The sequence below is a fragment of the Cynoglossus semilaevis genome, chromosome 17 (genome assembly GCF_000523025.1).
Source record: "Cynoglossus semilaevis isolate Cse_v1.0 chromosome 17, Cse_v1.0, whole genome shotgun sequence".
NCBI classification, from domain to species: Eukaryota; Metazoa; Chordata; class Actinopteri; order Pleuronectiformes; family Cynoglossidae; genus Cynoglossus; species Cynoglossus semilaevis.
The window spans coordinates 9,970,652-9,990,811 of record NC_024323.1 but is presented as its reverse complement, the minus strand read 5'-3'; the positions used below and the strand labels follow the sequence as shown (position 1 = coordinate 9,990,811).

General features: G+C 39.6%; 2 protein-coding genes across 6 annotated transcripts in view; both read left to right on the top strand.

Annotated features, from left to right (window-relative positions):
- Positions 1-259: 259 nt before the first annotated feature.
- Positions 260-15,621, top strand: kcnh4a (potassium voltage-gated channel, subfamily H (eag-related), member 4a). Of its 3 annotated transcripts, none has more exons than XM_017040649.2 (16): positions 260-683; positions 4,569-4,802; positions 5,545-5,676; positions 6,103-6,236; positions 6,633-6,885; positions 8,135-8,292; positions 8,575-8,782; positions 9,524-9,718; positions 9,797-9,996; positions 11,131-11,380; positions 11,468-11,682; positions 11,831-11,869; positions 12,115-12,479; positions 13,427-13,506; positions 13,594-13,670; positions 14,112-15,621. In XM_017040649.2, exons 1-16 carry the CDS (start codon positions 608-610, stop codon positions 15,060-15,062), a joined length of 3,567 nt encoding a protein of 1,188 aa, XP_016896138.1. In that variant the 5' UTR covers positions 260-607; the 3' UTR covers positions 15,063-15,621. The 3 variants fall into 3 exon arrangements, with proteins under 3 accessions (XP_016896138.1, XP_024920298.1, XP_024920299.1); XM_025064530.1 differs by having other exon boundaries at positions 12,103-12,479; XM_025064531.1 differs by lacking the exons at positions 260-683; positions 4,569-4,802; positions 5,545-5,676 and adding an exon at positions 5,418-5,437 and having other exon boundaries at positions 12,103-12,479.
- A 425-nt stretch (positions 15,622-16,046) lies between these two features.
- rab5c (RAB5C, member RAS oncogene family) overlaps positions 16,047-20,160 on the top strand; it is a 9,457-nt gene continuing 5,343 nt past the window's right edge. The window contains exon 1 of one of the 3 annotated variants that reach the window (XM_008330041.3): positions 16,047-16,204. The gene's annotated coding sequence lies outside the window, so the exon portion shown is untranslated. Of the gene's footprint in view, positions 16,209-20,160 lie in introns of all 3 variants that reach the window. The other 2 variants (XM_008330042.3, XM_008330043.3) reach the window with 2 other exon arrangements.

The window sequence follows — 20,160 nt, the reverse complement described above, 5'->3', positions numbered from 1 at the left end:
AGAAGGAAGGTGAAGTAGAATCACGTGCCTAACCTTTTGTCGTGTATGGGTTTGTATAGGTTTGTATATGTGTATATATGTATATTATTTACACATACACACATATACACATATATGTATATGTATATATGTAATATATATAACGTATATACTATTAGGACATGTAATCAGATGAATCTTCACAAATGAATTAACACATTATTTGAATGACGAGAGAGAGAGAGAGAGAGAGAGGGAGGGAGGGAGGGAGGGAGGGAGGGAGGGGCAGAGGTAAGAGAGGCAGATAGTCAGGGAGGGCAGGAACCATGGTGAGTGGAGTTAGAGTGAGTGAACAGAATCAGTGCAGAGCAGATGTTGAAATCTTCTGAACCCTCCTACGCCATCTCTCTCTCTCTCTCTCTCTCTCTCTCTCTCTCTCTTCTCTTTTCTTTTTGTTTTTTGAAGAATCCTTGGAAGACATCGCACAACTTTCCTCTCACACAATAGCCACTGCACTCTGGTTAGAATTCTCTGGTGAGCACATGGTCGAGACGCAGTGAGGTTCGTTTACTTGGAATGGTGAGGAAGAAGAGGAACCTGTCGTCTGAGAGAACCTGCTACCATCAAGATGCCCGTGATGAAGGGCCTGCTCGCTCCACAGAACACGTTCCTGGACAGCATAGCCAACCACTTTGATGGCACTCGTGAGTGTATTTTGAATATTTATATTTATTTTAATTATGTGATTTATATCATATGATGGCAAATGAAAATACATATTTGCTTATGCCATTTTTGACTGACAAAGGCAGGCTTTAAATAATGCACAATTATCTTAATATCAATTTGAAACTTTTTAGACCAGTAAAATATCCAGCTAACTGCCTTGTGTCAGTCCTGAGGGGGAAAAAAAGTGTGGGATATGTTGCCTGAGGTAATCTGGCAACCCAATTCCGGGTTGTGAGTGATGTGTCCAACAGAGCTGACGTCCAATTATACAGCGATAAAGAGGAAGAAGAGGGCGATCAAGAGCGAACAAACAAATACATTTGGTCATCTTCTTGTCGAGCCATGTGTGTATCTGCGGAGCTTCGCATAGAAGTAAAGCTGTTACTGTTAGGGTCAATATTGGCACATCAGTCAGTCATGTGTAGCAGGAGTCATTTAATTTATAAATATATATATATATATATATTTATACATATACTGTATATATAATGATATATAGATTTATATGTATGCTTATATATGTGCATATACAGTATACACATATTCATATTCCTTTTGTTTTTAATTTATTCAAAAAAATGTGTTGGTGGTGTCACCAGATGTCATACAGAAAATATACTCATACATATATATATATATATATATATATATATATATATATCCTTGCCAATGTTGGGTTACGTTGACGAAAACAGTTTTTTCCCAAAATAAATATGATCCCAACCAGGGATGTTTGGTGAAAATTGTCTCCTAAAGCTTTAGAGCAGCAGGTCAAAAAGACAACGGGCTGGGTGCAAGATGGAAAGATTCTGATTAGATAAGACCAGGATAAAGAGATAACAGCGTTAGAGCTGAGGGTTGAGTGGAGTAAACAGATCAGAGGGACAAGGTTTTTTTTTTTTTTTTTCACCACACAAATCTCAGAAAGTGTCTTCTGGCAACTCCTGCAGTTAGCAGTTAGCCTATAAATGTAAATACTTTTTTTAAAAAAAAGAAAGTATAAACCTTTTCGCTGTGTGTTTACGCAGAGAATAATCTCTTAAAGTAAGGTCATGTCCAAACAAGAAAATACACAGTGTCATAAAAACAGAATTAAAAAAAAAACAATTAATAGAATTAGTGAAAAACTGCTATCACCTTCAGTGGTATCAAAACTTAATGCTAAATAACCGCTACTGTGAATGTTCTTCCTCATGGCTAATCTAAAATAAGCGAACTAAACAAGATAGGTACGGTACGGCCAGTGGTTCTGGCTGTAGCACTACGTACTAACAAGGCTAACATTCATCACTGCTTGTGATTAGTTTGTGTTTAGGACACAAGTTTAAGTCTACTGTAAGAGGCTAAATTAGAATGCTGGGGTCATACAGATGCTAATTATGCGCAACATTAGCGCCATATAGACAACGGATTCTAATAAAATTTCAAGGAAGGAATATGGCTATATATACATATTTAAAATATATACAAGTATCTGTGACAGCAGATATCGTGGCTGTAGTGTTGAACCCGGTCAGAATGGTCTGTTTGTCGTGCCTTCCTCTCTGTAAACGCCACTATTCTCCTGAATAGAGATGTTTCTCAGCTCTTAGATATTTGGAACAATTGAAACTGGTAATTTGAGCAACGTCTCGTCGACTGTATTGAATTCCACGCCCCCTTTTATACGAGACGGAGGGCAGCTGGAGTGCGTAAATGAAACAGAGCAGATGCACCGATCACATGAGATCTGACGGTCCTCGTGTTTGCATTATTAATCCTGGTGGTTTATCTCCTGCACAGATAATAGGTTCATCAGAATATATTAAATAAATAAAAAAGAAACGAATGTGAGTGAGTGAGTGTTGATGACACCGTCTCCTGTTTCACACCGTCCTGCCCTTGCATTTTCCTACATTTAAGAGTCGGTGTGAGGGTGAGAGAGTTCACCTGGAAGCTGAGTGGGAGGTGAAGGGACTAACTGTCAGGAGGAGGCCGAGGAGCACAACTCCGTCTGATCGACACGGCCGTGGGTGTGTCTCGGTGGAATCAGGAGTTTTCACTGAGACGAAGTGTGTTTAAAAGTGTGTGCCGAGATCCAGTTTCTCTTATACTTTGATGTGGTTTTTCTGATCATGTGTTCACTCTCATGTCTTGATGCACCTCACATTGACTAAATCATACAAATATATATAGGAGGCAGAACTGCTGCTGGCATCTTCGGAATGGCAGTGACACCCACACGACCCTGATATGTGAGCAGGAAAATTAATTCAGATCAATTATGCACAGTGCGAGAGGAGATCAAGTAGCGCCGGGGTCTCGCTCCAACTTTCTCTTTGGGATGGGAGTTAGTTCCTTAAAATATTCATTTAATCGTCATCACGATATAAGGATACACAGGGTGGTTTTGATCGCCCGTAACTTCAAACCTGTTCATTGGGCAGGCATGAAATGCATTTTTTTGTCCGTCTCCATCAAATCTTTTGTCCTGTTTTGTCTGTCTGCGTAGGTGTTTAATTGTCACTGTTACTGATAATTAGCTCAAATCGTTACTTTAAAGCTTTTGTTGTTTGATTGAAACAAAGGGAACAGTTGGACTGAAGTGGTTCACTAAGTGCAATTATCTGAAGTTTTAATTTCAGAGGTGAGCTCAGAGGAAGTTTAACACACGAGGCAGAGGAGGAAAAACCCAAGAATGTGTATCATCAAGCGATCATTACTGCTTTTAGCTCCTCAAAAAAAAAAGAAAAAAAAAAAAGAAATATATACTTGACTTATAGGCTGGAGAAAATCTTTTTCAGGGGGCATTAAGTCTTGGTAACCTCAGAGATACTAACTGCTGTATTGCCATATGTTTTTTTTTATCTCTTTTTAAATTGCTATGGCAACAGCAGCAGAGAAATGTCTTAATTTAGTTTCTTGTGAGACAAACTGTACACACATCAGGAAGAATCTGCCCACACATCATTAATTGTGTGTGTTTGCCTCTGAAACAACACCTATGTAAAAAAAAACCCTGCATAAATGAAATTAAATGAACCGTATGGTCGTGTGCTTCGGTGCGGAGAACAGTTTGTAAATGGATGCAGTAATGTGTACAGTACTGCAGGACAGGTGAACACCACTGTGTTCTTTATGGGCTGTTTTATTATTGTACTGATCAGAGAAGAACAAACATGCTGTATTGTAATTGAGGCGGTCTGTGTTTAAAGAGCAGCCTGATGGACGGTTGCAGCCTCTCCCTCTCTGTTTGACAAAAGTCAAGCACTGACTGCATCACTTTGTGTCAGATGGTCCTTCCAATTATTTACTATATAACAAATGCTATTATTAAGTATTTAAATCAAATGGATGTCATACAACTTATATATTAATTTATTTAGCATGTTTGGAAACACAAACAGAAAAGTCAGAAAATCTTGTCAGTGGCCACAGATCAACCTATGGTTTGGCTGCACTGGCCGCAAATAATGAAAAGTAGATAAAAAGAAGCTAAAAGTTAGCCAAAAGGTGTAATAGCTTTAGCCCATATTAGCATATATAATAATAATAATTGCTATTATTGCTATTATTGTTATTGTTATTATTATTAATAATAATAATAATCATTATTATATTGTATAATTAATGTTGTTAATTACCTTGAACTTAGTCGCTGTGGCTATAAAAGGAGCTCAAGAGCAACTAAAAGTCTGGATGAAAATATTTTCAAATGTGCAAAAGAACAGCCAATACGATCATATAAGATAAATTATGAATAAATTAATGTGTATATTTTAATTTGTCCGAAATAGAGAAGTAAAATAGGAATAAAATACTCTGAACATGTTCATAAATATCACTGAAACAAATAACCTCAGCATTTGTTTGCCTTGCAGACAGTAACTTCCTGCTGGGAAATGCTCAGAGCCGCTGTGGTTACCCCATCGTCTACTGCTCTGACGGGTTCTGTGAGTTGACAGGCTTCGTTCGGACCGAGGTCATGCAGAAGTCGTGCACCTGCAGGTTTCTTTACGGGGCTGAAACTAACCACAGCGTGGTCCAACAGGTGGACAAAGCCCTGGAGGTACAACAGGAGTACCAGGGAGAAGTCGGCTTCTACAGGAAAAATGGTAGGAGTTTTGAACAAGCTAACGTCTTAATAACACACAACAAAGACACATTTGTAGGTTAATACTAATTCATTTTCAAAATAATGAACGTGATATATTTCCGGGCTAGCTTGTATCTACTTCCTGTCAAACTATGGCTTTATTTTCTGCTACAACGTAGTTATTTTACAGCTAAGCTTCAGGATATTATTTACTACTCATTATTTTGGTAACAATATTATTGGTTTAATTCTTGTTTTTGTTTTTGTAGTTATTATTAGCTCCGTCTTTGACACTTTAACACTACAACATTAAGTGATTTCAGGGCTGTTTTTTTAATGTTTTGCTACATTTCATTTTAGAATTATCTTCCTAATTCTCATTGAAAAAATATGTATTTTTATTGCAAATAAAGTTTTTTAAATTTATTTGATTGTTTTTGCAGTTTTTGAGCGTTTTCTCTTATATATATAATTCATAGTTACTAATATTATCTTGATAAAAATATTTTTCAGGTAACCCATTTTGGTGCTTCCTGGACATCGTGCCTATTAAAAACGAGAGAGGGGAGGTGGTGCTATCGGTGCTATTACTGCTTTCCTTCAAAGACATCACGTAATCATATGGAGAAAGCTGTCACTACAGCCAGGGAGAGGGTGAGAGCATTTACTGTCAACAGCGCTACTTATAAGTCAATTATTGCTAATCAAGCAGAAGCATGAAGCTAGTTTTTTTTTTTTATCTTGATAAAAATATTTTTCAGGTAACCCATTTTGGTGCTTCCTGGACATCGTGCCTATTAAAAACGAGAGAGGGGAGGTGGTGCTATTCCTGCTGTCCTTCAAAGACATCACGGAATCATATGGAGAAAGCTGTCACTACAGCCAGGGAGAGGGTGAGAGCATTTACTGTCAACAGCGCTACTTATAAGTCAATTATTGCTAATCAAGCAGAAGCATGAAGCTAGTTTTTTTTTTTTGATGACATCCAAGTCCTTTTGAGTTTAGCCTCACTTAAACCTGCAGTGCCAGATTTATACAATTTGGGTTCTTGACTGTTGGAGTCTTTATATGGTTCCCACATTGTCCCCGACATGGGCTTTGGTGCAGGGAGGGGATTACAGATACACAGGTGTACAAGTAGCTGACATGTCAAAACTACAAGAAAGAGTCAAAGTGTGAGGGTTAATTCAGGGTGGACTACCTCAGCTTCAGGATGACACACTGTTATATTTAGATAATTTAGGGCTGAATGGAATGTGTATATATATATATAAAAAATTACCATATTTACATTTGGTTGCTATGCTTTCTGCTCACAGGGATGTCTGAGGCTGCCTACCACGGCAGGAAAAGCAACCAGTCACAGTTATTCCAAACTGGAGAGAGGGGGAGGAACGTTCTCCACCATCTGACCAATCTGTTCACCAAGAGGGGCAAAAGGAAACTGTCCAATGTGAGAGCAAATCTGCGACTTTTACAATTCGACAGCTGAATAATTCTTGCGTACATCTTGTTGTTTTGGACGGAACGCAGAAGAACACAACAAGCTTTCATTTGTTCTTATTGTTCCATTGTTTTCCAAATAATTGATTTTGATGAAGCATCAAATTTTATATCATAAAACCTGATGGAACCTTTTGTTAAAGTCTGAGTCTTATATATATGGATAGATTAATAGATGGATAGTTAGATAGATATCAAAGATTAATTATTTCTCAGGGATGAAGCTGTTCTTGGCTTTCATGAACACACACGTCTTCCCTCATCCAGTCCCGTGGACAGACACCTCATCCATCACAACAAGATGTCAATCATCTCATGATCTCTCACTTTCTCCCCATCTCCTCAGAGTGTGTTCCAGAAACCGTCTCCGCCGGAGTACAAAGTGGCAGCTGTGAAGAAGTCACGCTTCCTCCTGCTGCACTACAGCATCTCCAAGGCCTTATGGGATTGGTTGATTCTGCTGGCGACCTTCTATGTCGCGGTCACCGTGCCTTATGACGTCTGCTTCGCCAGTCATGATGAGGACAGCGACCGTCAGTCACTTGTCAGTCGCAGCACTTTGGGCAGTGACATTGCAGTGGAGATCCTCTTCATACTTGGTATAATGTTTGATGTCCTCAGATTGGATTGAGCCGCTATTAAAAAAAACATTTAAAAATAGTTTTAACTTTGAGGTACACTTTTTCTGAAAATAAATTAATTGTATTTACTAGTCTTTTTTTGCTATCTATTTAGCAGTTAGTTCTATTTAGTCTATTTTTGCTATATATTTATGTTTATATATCCATATATTTAGCATTTGTCATTTTCCATTTAATATTTTTTACATATTAATTAATTAAGTTCATTCTAGACTATCATTTCTGAGCTAAGATTTGCTATTTGCTGGCTAATTTCTTTCTTTTTCCAAATTTATTTATAGTTTTTCAGCTAACTTTTTGGTAATTCTGTAGTCTCTGATGTCTTTGTTTTTCCTTTAGCATATTTCAACATATATTCTTTTTTTTTACCCAGATAGTTAGCTTTTTTAAGTTTTTTTTTTAAATCTATTTTTGGCTAGCACAGATAGCTTTTTTAAGTTTTTTTTTAAATCTATTTTTGGCTAGCTAAAGTAGCATGCTTGTAGCATTTTAGAGCTTACCTTCAGGGCATGCTGCTACTGGGAATGTTAAACATAAACATTCCAAACTTATCTTGCTGTAAGTCAGAATTTATGTATTTATCATTATTTATTCTGTTGTAAATTTTAAACTTTGCTACTGTTCTATAGCTTTTATATCAGAGGGAGAACAATATCTGCAACCCAGTTGATTAAACACAAGACACAGCAGTTTCTAAATTGTATGAAGAACATATATATATATTTCCCACCATAGCTGAAGTATAGTTACCTTGGTGACAGCTGACATAAAACGCCTACCTTTTCCCACCCACGCGGGGCGTCTCTGTTGCCCTAGGTTACGAATCACACCCAGAATCACACTTTTCTCACTTCATTCCGCGTTTCTCTCCATAGAAAGTGTGACAACGCCTTTCTCATCTGCTTCTGCAACTTCCTCTCTCAACACGTATGTCAGGGGACAGAAAGTGATAGTTATACTCAAAATAAGCTCACCTGTTATCACATGCTGACACGCGCTTCTCTTCCTCTTGCCATGGAATTGAATCTCATCATGGTACAGACGTCAACCAATCGTTTACTTTTATTAAAGGCCAAATCATTTGTAATAGTAATAGTAATTTTGAAGGATCCTAGAAACCGGTAATAGAATGCGACTGTAGTAGAAACATGTACTAGGTATTAATTATGTATTTAATGTACACTACACATGTTTTTCTCTTTTTCAGATATTATCCTGAATTTCCGCACCACCTACGTGAGCCAGTCAGGTCAGGTGGTGTACGACGCTCGATCCATATTCCTGCACTACTGCACCACATGGTTCTTTGTGGATCTGATAGCAGCGTTGCCCTTTGACCTTCTCTACGCTTGTAACATCACTGTGGTAAGAGTCCTTGGAGTGAGGCTCAACCAAGATTTTAATACTTTAACCGTAACTGTATACACAACAGTGATTAGCTTAGAGCACTAGGTCAGTAATTTAGGGATAGTAATTTCTGGAAAATTCTCACTTTTCTGTTTGATTCAGTTTTACTCTTTATGCAAACCTGGTACTTGTCATGGATTGGTCTGAAATCCCACAGCTCTCAGCTGACACACAATAAGAGATGTTAAACATGGACACCTTCAAACAATATTAAACAACCTTTCTTCTTTCTTCACCCAGACCTCTCTCGTACATTTGCTGAAGACAGTTCGTCTGCTCCGACTGCTGCGTCTGCTGCAGAAGTTGGACCGTTACTCTCAGTACAGCGCTGTGGTCCTGACTCTGCTCATGTCAGTGTTCGCTCTGTTGGCTCACTGGATGGCCTGTGTCTGGTACGTGATCGGACGCAAGGAGATAGAAAGCAGTGATCCAGTCACCTGGGACATAGGTGAGGATATTGTATATACAGTATGTGACTGACAGTTCTAGAGGTATTATGTTTTTGTTGTTATAAAGATTAAGTCAACAACTTTACTCGGTCATCGTTGAAAATGTGTGAACTGAACTGGACTGCTGCCCTGGTTCTAATTAACAAGCATTTGTATTGTATTTACAGATTTTATTATTTATATTTATATATAATAATATAATATTTATATATTTATTGTATTTACAGTCTGAGGCTGCTAGCAAAGTGAGCCATATATAATACATCCTATAGCAAGGGTGTCAAACTGGCCCCCCCCCCCCCCCGCGCGGGCCGGGCGCCGCGGGGGGGGGTGGGGGGGGGGGGTGTACAATCAGGCCCACTTGATGAATTTTGGAAGTGGCTTATTGCTCGGTCGGACCAAATATTCTATATGAGATTAGTCACAGCCAAACTAATCTTTAGGTTAAACTTTAGGTTAAACTTTAAACAGACATTAACGGTTGATGGAATTGCTGTTAATCACAGTGAGAGATTGTCGGATAGATTCCCTGCCCTACCAGGACAGTGGTGTGTTTATAACTCAGTGTTTCATGGATACGTCCACACAGGGGCGTTTCTAGACACTCTGGGGTGACCAATGTCAGTCTCTCGGGGCCCCTTCTAGCTAGGCAATTGCCTGGGTTGCCTACCCTTTTCTGATGTCCCTATAAATCGGTTGATTTGCGTGAGGTTCACCAGTCTTTGGACCTCATCCTCCAGGTTGGCTTCAGGAGCTTGGAAAGCGTCTGGAAACACCATACATCAACAGCACCATGGGCGGTCCCTCAATGCCCAGCGCCTACATCGCCTCCCTCTACTTCACCCTCAGTAGTCTCACCAGCGTTGGTTTTGGCAATGTCTGCGCCAACACAGACGCTGAGAAAATCTTCTCCATTTGCATCATGCTCATGGGTGGTGAGTTCTCTGGTGAAATATCACCGAATTGTGGGAAATGCTCAGAGAGTGATTTGCTCTCAACTCTTCGATCTTAAGCTCTGATGCACGCCGTGGTGTTTGGCAACGTGACGGCCATCATCCAGCGCATGTACTCGCGACGCTCGCTCTACCACACCCGAATGAAGGACCTGAAAGACTTCATCCGTGTCCATCGGCTGCCTCAGCAGCTGAAGCAGAGGATGCTGGAGTACTTTCAGGCCACCTGGTCCGTCAACAATGGCATCAATGCCAATGAGGTGGGTGAAGGAGTGTGTGAGCGTGTGCCCTGGCATGGCTCCAAAACATTGGCCACAATTTGTATTTTTAGAACTGTCAATGACATTTAGATAAGTAGTTGAGCGTGTGGGCTGCAGTTCTCCTTGAACAAAAGTACGTCTTGCGTAGGAGAGCGTTGCCTGATTCAGAAATGCCATATTTAAATGTAGGCCATCCTTAAACTCTCAGGAGTCTTATTCCACTTAAGTAAATGACACAGCTTCGCAAATAGAATGGCAGTAACAAAGGGCCTTAAGTAAATGACACAGCGTCGCAAATAGAATGGCAGTAACAAAGGGAAGTACCAAGTTAGAAAAGTACCCTCTAATTAAAGGGCGAGGAGTTGAGAATTTGGATAATACTTATTAACACAGCTGCTGTCACTACATGTAGATAATGAATTCACTGTTAGATGAAACAGACACGGCATCTAGTTCCTGACAACATGCAGCTGATAACACCTCACGTCTGGGTTAAGTCGTTTAATCTCTAAATGTTTTCTGGGTGAAATAAATTATTTCTCCATTGAAATGATGCATTATTTGCACCTGATGTGCAATAGCTAATGAAACAGTGGTTATAATTTAGAAATACATTTAAATATTAAATATTTGCAGCACCTTTTAGTCAGTAATAGTAATACAGGGAGTCCTTGACTTACGTCTGAGTTCCATTCCTACGTTGCCCACTCGCACACTCTTCATAAGTAGAAGGGCCAGCAGTGGCTTGGTGGTTACGGAAGCGGACTTGGGTCGGGAAGGTTTCAGGTTCGAGTCCACCAGCTGCGAAGTTGCTACTGCTCTGAGGTCACATTTCACATTGTGTGCACTGACAAAGTGGTAATACCTCCAGTTGCCGTGCAAAATTACTTGTACATCGGAACGATTGAACAAGGCTTTCTTAACACAGAGGTCAAGGATGTTGTAAATCAGCCCCCTGTAGTGTTGAATGGTTTTGTGTATATGCGGTAGAACAAACAGAATTATTTTATTATTTTTTTAAATTATCAGGGCTTTGCAGTGACCTTTATTCTATGTTAATTCTATATTAATGTTACGGTCTGTCGGGGCTCAGGCCCTAATTGGTTCTCAATTTTGCTATGCCTTGTGTTTTAGTTGCTGCATGACTTCCCAGATGAACTGCGGGCTGACATAGCCATGCATCTGAACAAAGACATCCTCCAGCTGCCTGTATTTGAGCGAGCCAGCAGAGGGTGTCTGCGCTCCCTCTCTCTGCACATTAAAACATCCTTCTGCGCGCCGGGAGAATACCTCATCCGCCACGGCGATGCACTGCAGGCCAACTATTTTGTCTGTTCGGGGTCCCTGGAGGTTCTGAAAGACAACATGGTCATCGCCATCCTGGGTCAGTGCACATGTCCCCTCCTTTTTTTTTTACTCTCTTTTCCATATCCTGCCTATAACCCTTCTGCGCGACACAAAATCTTTATAGGAAAAGGTGACCTCATCGGGGCCGATCTCCCCGAACAAGAGGAGGTGATCAAGACAAATGCGGATGTGAAGGCGCTGACCTACTGTGACCTGCAGCACATCAGCGTCAGAGCTCTGAGGGAGGTCCTCAGGCTGTATCCAGAGTACGGCAGTCGCTTCAGCCTTGACATCCACCACAACCTCACCTATAATCTGAGAGAGGGCAGCGAGACAGAAGTAAGTCTATATCTGACAGTCTGTTCTCTGTAACCCTATATACAGATCACTGAACCAGAACTGGAGCTCTTTGTTCCTGCTTTTACCTTTCTGCCAATTACAGAATACCACTTAAATCCATTGTTAAATTTACCCCTGTTATCTCTAGGGAACAAAACGGTTTCCATGGACTCCACGGCGGTCCCAAGTACGTTTCCCTTACTTCAGCTTGCATGTAATATTTGTGTAATATGTAATAGGAATTTCACCTCAGCTTTCCACCTAAACGCTAAAAGAACAGCATATGCAAAAAATAAAGATATATACCCATTGGCTGTTCCAATGTGTTAAATGAATAAGTAAGAGATTTTCACTATAGTATCTGATTATGTCAAAATCCAAGTTTTAAAAAGGGTAGTTTTTAAAACTCTTGTAATTCAGTGTTTTCTTCAGAGCCACGTGTCCTTGGACCACAAACTCCCTTACATCATCGAGACGGACAGTACGGAGCACGAAGAAGACGATGCACAAACTCAACAGAGGAGAGTGCCCCTGCTGCAGGGCATGGGCAGCCCTGTTCGTCAGCCCTGCCTCGGGACTCTGTTGGGGGAAGAGCTCCGTCACATCACCCCACTACGCCTCTGCCGCTCCCCTGTTCAAGGTGGCCGAGGCTGCAGCCCCTCGCCACAGAGGTTTACCAAGGACCTGTCTCTGTCTCCTCTGCCCAGTCTTAACACTGACACAGACCTAAACCATCGTCCGGACAGGCTGCTCATGCCGACCTTGCCCTGTGTCAGTCCACTGACTCTTAGTCCAAGGTAAACCTTAGGATTAATGGAAGAGTTCTAATTGAACGCCCTCATCCACAGTTTCTCTAAATTCTGCATGTAGTGCCTTGATACAATTTTAAAGCCATGTTTTTCCTATTTATAATTATTAATTAAATTAGTAAAAGTAGTTTATTGCACTAAGTACGATTCATAACGGTTTTGATTTTGTAGCCAGTCCTTCATGAGCCTCACATCTGGAAAGGGTTACAGGTACATTTCTGGTTAAATATAGTTCACCGATGCCAACGTAACTGCAGATGACGCACAGACGCTGTCTACAACAGAACATGAACCATTTTTGTCATTTTATAGTTTTGAGTGCCGTAGCAATGCTACAGGTTTGAGTAAGTGAGTAAAAAAAGAAAGTGGATGATGATTATAGCATCGTTTGTAGCAAAGAAAAAGAACACAAATTCAAAGAAAGATGCTATTTGTGTTTATATGCAGGCAATGGTCAATTACAACGAAATAGCATTCAGTATTTAGCATGACAGGATCACATACCTGATGTCAACAATTATTGCTCTAAAAACCCTACATCTAAAACCCTAAGAGGACAATGACATTAAGTTGTTTTGGGGTTAGCAGGAGAGCTAATATTTGGTTTGATGTTTTTTGTATATTTTATGCACAGTAGGCTAAATTTGAACAATTACAAGAGCCAAATATGGCCCTGTAGCCACAGGTTGCAGACCACCGACCTATTTGATAAAACTTTTTCAAGCAGTCTTTGTTTTTAGTAAGTAGTAACATCTAGCACCCCAACTTTGCCCAGTTCAAACTAATGACTAAATCTGTTTGTTTGTTGTTGTTTTGTCTTTGTCATGCTAGTTAACTCATGGAAATTCTGTAAACAAAGGCTTGATAGTCCAATCCTAAATTAACTGATAAACTGCAATCAATATTTTATTCTGCTGTTTGGGTCTCTATTATAGAGTTGTGGATGGAATTGAGGACAATGGTGAAACTTTTCAATTCAATGTGGAGCAAAGTGAAGAAAGGAATAATGCTAAAGGTAAAGATATCTGCTAACATAAAATATGCAGCATAAAGATAAAAGTAAAAGTTGAATTAAGTCATCCTTGTGATTTTATGCTTTCAGAGCAATTACAAGTGAGTGCAAACCTGCTTTTGGAAACAGAGGAAGTGCGACAGAACATTAGCAAGTTGAACAAAGAGGTAACGTTATCATTGGACAAACAGTCTAACTGTATCTTCAAACTGCTAATCATTGGCTGTGCCATTGGTTTTTTTATATGAAATTATGTTCATTATATTAACCAGTTCTCAAACAATTGTACACATACTACTTGTGGTACTTGAGCTCCCTCAAGTGGTTTGTGGGGCAATCTGCTTGTATGTGTGTGAATCAATTTAAGGTGCAGTGCTACTTCACTGTACAGTGTGGCTTGAGCTGCTAAATCACTTGAGCGGGGTAGTAATGCCCTGTGGTATTTAATGTTAGTCATACAAGTAGTACATGTAGTACTAGTAAAGACACAAGTGTTCGTATTAGGGTCACTGCTGCATACTAGTTTAAACTACTGTATACAACGTATCTTTTCAAGATGTAGTTTGAAGTAGCTCTATAAAAATATTGCTGTATTATTTATTTTTCAGGTGAATAACTTGAACCATGATGTAGCCAACCTCGCCAAGGAGCTCCACGACATTATCCACTACCTCCAGTCTCATATGGCCTTGCTCCATTATACCTCCCCTGCGTCCTCGTACTCTTACGGAATTCCGATGGCTCCTCCCCCTAATGTTACTGCTTCCAGTGACTGGCCACTGCATGTTCCCTTAAATGTGGCCACAGGGCCATACCGGCACACGGAAGCAATCGGCCACGCTGTGAGAAACGTGTGGTGTTGCACCGGGACGCCGTCCCAGGGTAGAAGCTCGACACTGCTGTACTCATCGAGCCCTGGATCGTCATGTTTACACTTGTGCTGCTCTGACAGGGAAGGCGCTCCAGCTCACATGCTACAAAGCCAGTGTGGCTCCTGTCAGGCCTCCAGGATGTCCCCGAACTCTTCATGCATGAGCCACTCTCATGGTCAGGCAGGTTCATCCTTATTGAGCCTCAGCTCTGCCTTCAGCAGCTTCCCTGTGGCTTGTCAGGCACACCAGGGGCTCTACAACACCTCTGTTCCGACGCTGAGTAACTCTCTTCCCGTATGTTCTTCAGTTTATTCTTGCTACACACACCCTTCTCTGAGTGGCCAAGCCAAACCTGAGCCATCCAATCAGACCAGGCCTCAGACACCCATTCATTCCTCCATCACTCCTACAGGCCAGCCACAGTATCACACAGCATTCAGTTCTCTCAACTCCTCAGGCGTATCAGTGTGCACAGGGCACACACTGGAGGAACGGAGCTCCATCAATAGTCCCAGGCAAAACGAACCAATAGGATCCAGTTCTGTACACCCAATGCCTAATGTTACATGTTCCCTACTGGGCCAGGTAGCAGACAGAGGTTCTAGAGCGTCAGTGTATCAAGAAAGGACAGATGACATAGTTGACCCACAGGGAAAAGGCAGCGTCACTCCAGATCAAGAACCTTAGCCTCCTCTAGTGGACATGAGTGGAATTCAAAAACAACAATAACTTTACTTTCATGTTTAGTAATGGGTAGTTATGGTAGCGTGTAGTAATAAAACCCAAATGCATGATAAAAAAGTACTATAACCGAATAAATAATTCCTACTTTCACTAGTTTTTAATGGAGAACATTTTTTGTGATTCAATTTTGGTAGCTTGTGATTGTGTTCAAACAGATGTTAATACGGATGTGTTAATAGGTTACTGACTACTGGCTGTGGAGTATAAGCTACACCTATTTTATTTTTTAATGACATCAGCAAATTAATGATTAATTGTTGTTTTGGTTTTTTAAAATTCTGAGATGGCCCCTGTACTGTTTCGAGCTAGGCCTAAAATCTAACCAGCTGGTGAGCAGTGTTACCTAGTAGTGAGAAATAGCAAGTGCATTTAATGACTTGTTATATTTTTATTCTTTGAAGAATATACTATATATATACGTGTATATGAGCTTGTCATATAAAGCTAATGGATTTAAAGAATGTATTTTATTTGTAATTTTATTGTGGGCATATAAAGACAATTCTCCTATATGATGTTCTGTTGACATTGATGGATAGTTTCTATGTACAGTATTTGGTTCACATCCTTCATTAATATATTGCAGTTAACGTTTTTATTTTATTTTAATGTTCTATATTTTCCGTTGTTTACTTCGAATATGATCATAATTTACATTTTCTGTATGAAATAAGATCTAAAACGTGACTGAAAAATAAGACGAGAAAAAAAAGTTGCCACATTTTACATTACATAGAATTAAGATTAGTTTCATATCTAGTAAAACAACTCGACTCTTTCTGGCCAGTCATTAAGTTCTCTGAATGACTGCACAGTTCTTATTTACACTCTATGACTACAGCAGCTTAGTCTTGGGGATTTAAATTCCTATGAGCGCCTGGAATTATTTTGTGAATACTGCTGCTCTGTCATTGGTCAGACAGTCCGATGACAAAACAGTGGGAGGTTTCCGGAAAAATTGCTCACCGGAAAGGAAGGCCGGAGCCCAAGAAGAAGAAGAAGAAGAAGGAGAACAAGCAAAGCAAGAAGAAGAGACCGACGTCAGTGCTGTCGCTGATGAGACCAGAAAAGAAAAAAAAGGTTCTGTAAGTAAGTCACAAAAGTTAAGAATTTAAACCCTGCTGGTAAAGAGAACAACCCGACGTCTGATGGCCGTTTGTGTCGACGAGCTGTTAACCGCCTCAAGCTCTTGTCTGTCAATTTGTAATGAACCGATAACACAAGCTCGGGACGAAATGTTAGTCGAAATCTTTAGACCTGATAGGAGGCGGCGATTATTTGCCCGGTTAGAGCAAGAAAAGAAATATTCGTGGCTTTTAGACTTGAAACCACATGGCAGCATCTGCGCCAACAACTGAAACCATAACCAGACTCTGCCCCATAGTCTGTTGAACAGATGAGGATGTTTGGCGTTTGAGAAGATGAAAGTTGTCAAATGACGCCGTAGCCCGTTTTGCAGCTGTAGCTGCTAGCACAGCTAACGCTATCACCTTTTAAATGAGAGTTGCAGAGCTAAACAACGTATTGTCACTTTAGGCCACCCAACCGGTGTTATTGTCGATCGACTGGTATGAGTAAGGTTCTTGTTGTATAGGTTAATTTTGATATCTTCCGACAACCATTAATATGGCACAACATGCTATTTACCAACCGCCTCTTATAACTACATGTTTATGCAGGCGTATAATTAGCGTCCTTATTGCTAATAGCGTCATTACGAGGTAATTACTTTAACGGCTCAGAAGCAGTCCCTGTTGCTTTAATTTAGGAACAACCTGACATACGACACATTCCACTCCCTGTCTATTTGATTAGAGTTTATTTTTATTACAAAATCACATTTTGAGTTATTTATTCGTAGCACGTTATTTATTCGTGTCACCCGACACAGTAAAGTTCCATGCTGTGCTACTTTGACTAGTTTTCAGTGTTTTCAGTTAAGTCACAGATAAGGTAAATGAGCTGCTTTGGCGGGTGTACACTGTACACTGAAATCAGATAATTAAAACAGAAGTTGGCATAGAAGGAGTTGGCCAGTTTGTACAACATACTGTCTGGTTTTATGTATGCAGTTATTAAGACAGAGAGAATACTAAACTATACGTGGTTAATGAATCTAATCTCTCATTTTATGTGCATATACCAATATACAGTCTATTTACAAAACAAACAAAATGTGAGAAGACTGATACTTTCCATTATGTCTGAAGGATCGTCCGCAAATATTTACTGATTGAAGTCGAACCAAGGAGTATTCCAGTGTTTACTCTATGGTGTCTGTGAACAAAAGTTAGAATGGAAAGTAAAAAGTGACTTCAGTGTTGCCAATTCCACAGTCAGATTTAAAGCTGAAAGAATGTCTCTTGTCACAGAGCATCAGGAGAAACAAACTGCTGCAGTCATTATGCTGATTCCCCAGTGTGTCAGGGCTTGTCGAAGGGAGGTGACAGAAATTATTCTTTGTTTATGGAAGACATTTTACTTCAAATATAACTACATGTGGACATACTTTGAAATGTTCTTGGTGAATGTTTTGTATCAGTGATGAGGCTTTTGAAGTGTTGAGCACCGCTCCAAAGGATTTACAATCCAATGTTGTGCCATCAACACACATTCATTAATCACGTCTTTCATTTCCATGCCCTGTTGTCCAGCACTGGTGTCAACGCCAGGAAAAAAAAAGGCCAAGCAAAACCAGCAGTGACGACAGGTCTATCAGTTGCTTTCACAAGAGAAAGCACAACTATGTGTATAGCTGCGTGCCAGCTATTGGAACAATGTTCCACGACACTTATTTTACATCAGAATTAAGTGAAATTTGATCATTTTTCACTTGATGATCTCTCATAACAAACTAATGTTCTGTAGCAACAGTGGTTGAGAATCACCGGACTAGAAATCATTGAATTTTAAATGTATTTTTGTCCATTTTGTGTGTTTATTTTTATTATTTTGTGGAGCCAGGTGGTGCCTCTCGGTACATCTACTTTAGGTTAAGTCATGGATTTACTAATTTGTGTTGTGGTTGGACAAAACAGCATTTATATGTGAAGCAGTGGGGTTTTTCATTGAGCTCTGACTGGTAGTTTGTTTGTTTTATAGACCTGTTCTGGCGTGCCATTACATTCAGTGTTGTAAAGGTGACATGACACCTGACTGAACGTGTTAATGTGGTTGTTCTGCCCATTTAAATTTTGAAGCAGTTCCGTCTCCGTGCCAACCCAATTTTGCTTATAATGTGCACTGTAACATGCCTGTGTCATCAGAATAAGCTCTATTTATGATCCATTAAGGACACCAGAGCTTGAACCTTTGAGACCCAGAGGGGATTTACAGTCACAGTTAGTGGCCTTGTTACATTTATGATACCTGGACTTTGTCCTCTCAAAGAGGTGACGTATGAAAATGTTCCTTGTACAAGAACTCTGAATTCCTCTATCCAGTACCTTCTTTATCTTTATCAAGGCAGGTAAAAATAAAGTACTACAGAACTAAAAGGTATTTTAGTTGAAGGCAGAAGAGTATATAATGGACTATAATAAAACACTATTGTAATATATGTAATATTTGCATTGTAATGAGTTCTTTTAAGCATTTTTACATTCAAAATTGTTTTTATTAAGTTTGAATTAGGAAGTGCCAGAAAAAGAAGGTCGAACAAAGTAAGAACAATGATAAAGTATTTAAAGTCAGTGGGTCTGAAAGTTACTTTTTAAATACTTTTTAGTTTCTAATACATTGCTTGCTACTCAGAACTTTTGTCATAGTAAACAACAAAATATTGGCCTTAATATGCAACAGTGCTGGCTCTTCCAGGCCCCCACCCTGAAATTCAAGTCAACAGCACAAGTCCCTGCCTGTTTTCTTTTCTTTGTCACTCCTTTATACAGTCAACCATGCAGAAAACAAAGCTGCACAAAGGTCAAGAAGAATTTGATTATAAAAAACACTGAAAGACACCAATGAGATTGATTTCAGATCTAGTTTGTCCACTGGAAAATGGTTCCAAATAACTATAAAGTCAGCCAGAATGAACTAACAGAAACATTTTAGTACAAAACCTTATGACATTAAGTGGTGGATCAACAGTATAATAATAATTTGCCTTAAAACATTTTATTACATTGTGATTAATTTTGTTTTTTTTTGTTTTTGTAACTTTGTAAGATGTTCAGACACAGGGTTTTTTAAAGGTCCTGAGAGGTTTAAAAAGTCAAAAGTGGACTGTAAATAATCAGGCAGACATTGATCAAATATAATAAAACCAAAATTACTGGTCAACGGGTTTTACACATCACAACTTTTTATTAGCTTTTGATTGTAAAATTGCCAGTTGTTTCTTCTTTTTTTTTTTTTTTTAGATTGTCAGCACAACTGTTTTTCACATTCTTGTCATTTCTGCTCCCACTAAGGAATAGTCAGACTTCTGGTTCGACTTCGTCATTGCACACTTTTTATTCCACTGACGAAGCCGAGGCCGTATCCCTGGTTTTAATGTGCTCAGCAGTAAAATGTATTCTGCAATCTTCACTTCCTGCTTTGAGCTGAGTCTTGCTTCCTGTCTTTTGACCAAGCAGAAGCTGGCTGACCTCACATGTATCACTTAGTGATAATGCAAGGTTTCACATTGTCAACGCAGGCCAAAGAAACAAGAACAAGCGTACCAACCATACCGTTGACTATTTAGATCATACGTTAAATTCATGATGTTTGATATTTGGCTGTTTTATTTGATGACTTTTCTGAGTAAGAAATTGCATTGCTCATATGGCTTCCTCATTTTCGACACTTGAGGTGACATAAACATTGACAACGGAGTAACAACCCTTATAGGGTCACAGCAGGTTACATACCGACATTTAACACACCCACCTGTAAGATCTTTTGTTTTGCTTTTCCTGACATAATAAAGCTTTGTGAGTAGTTTTCCCTCGTGGGTACACCAAATTTATATATCATGTCTTTCAGGTTAGAACATTTCCTGAACATTCAGAGCCTTGGTCCAAAATAGTCAGCCAATGTGTGTGTCAGCAACATTCAC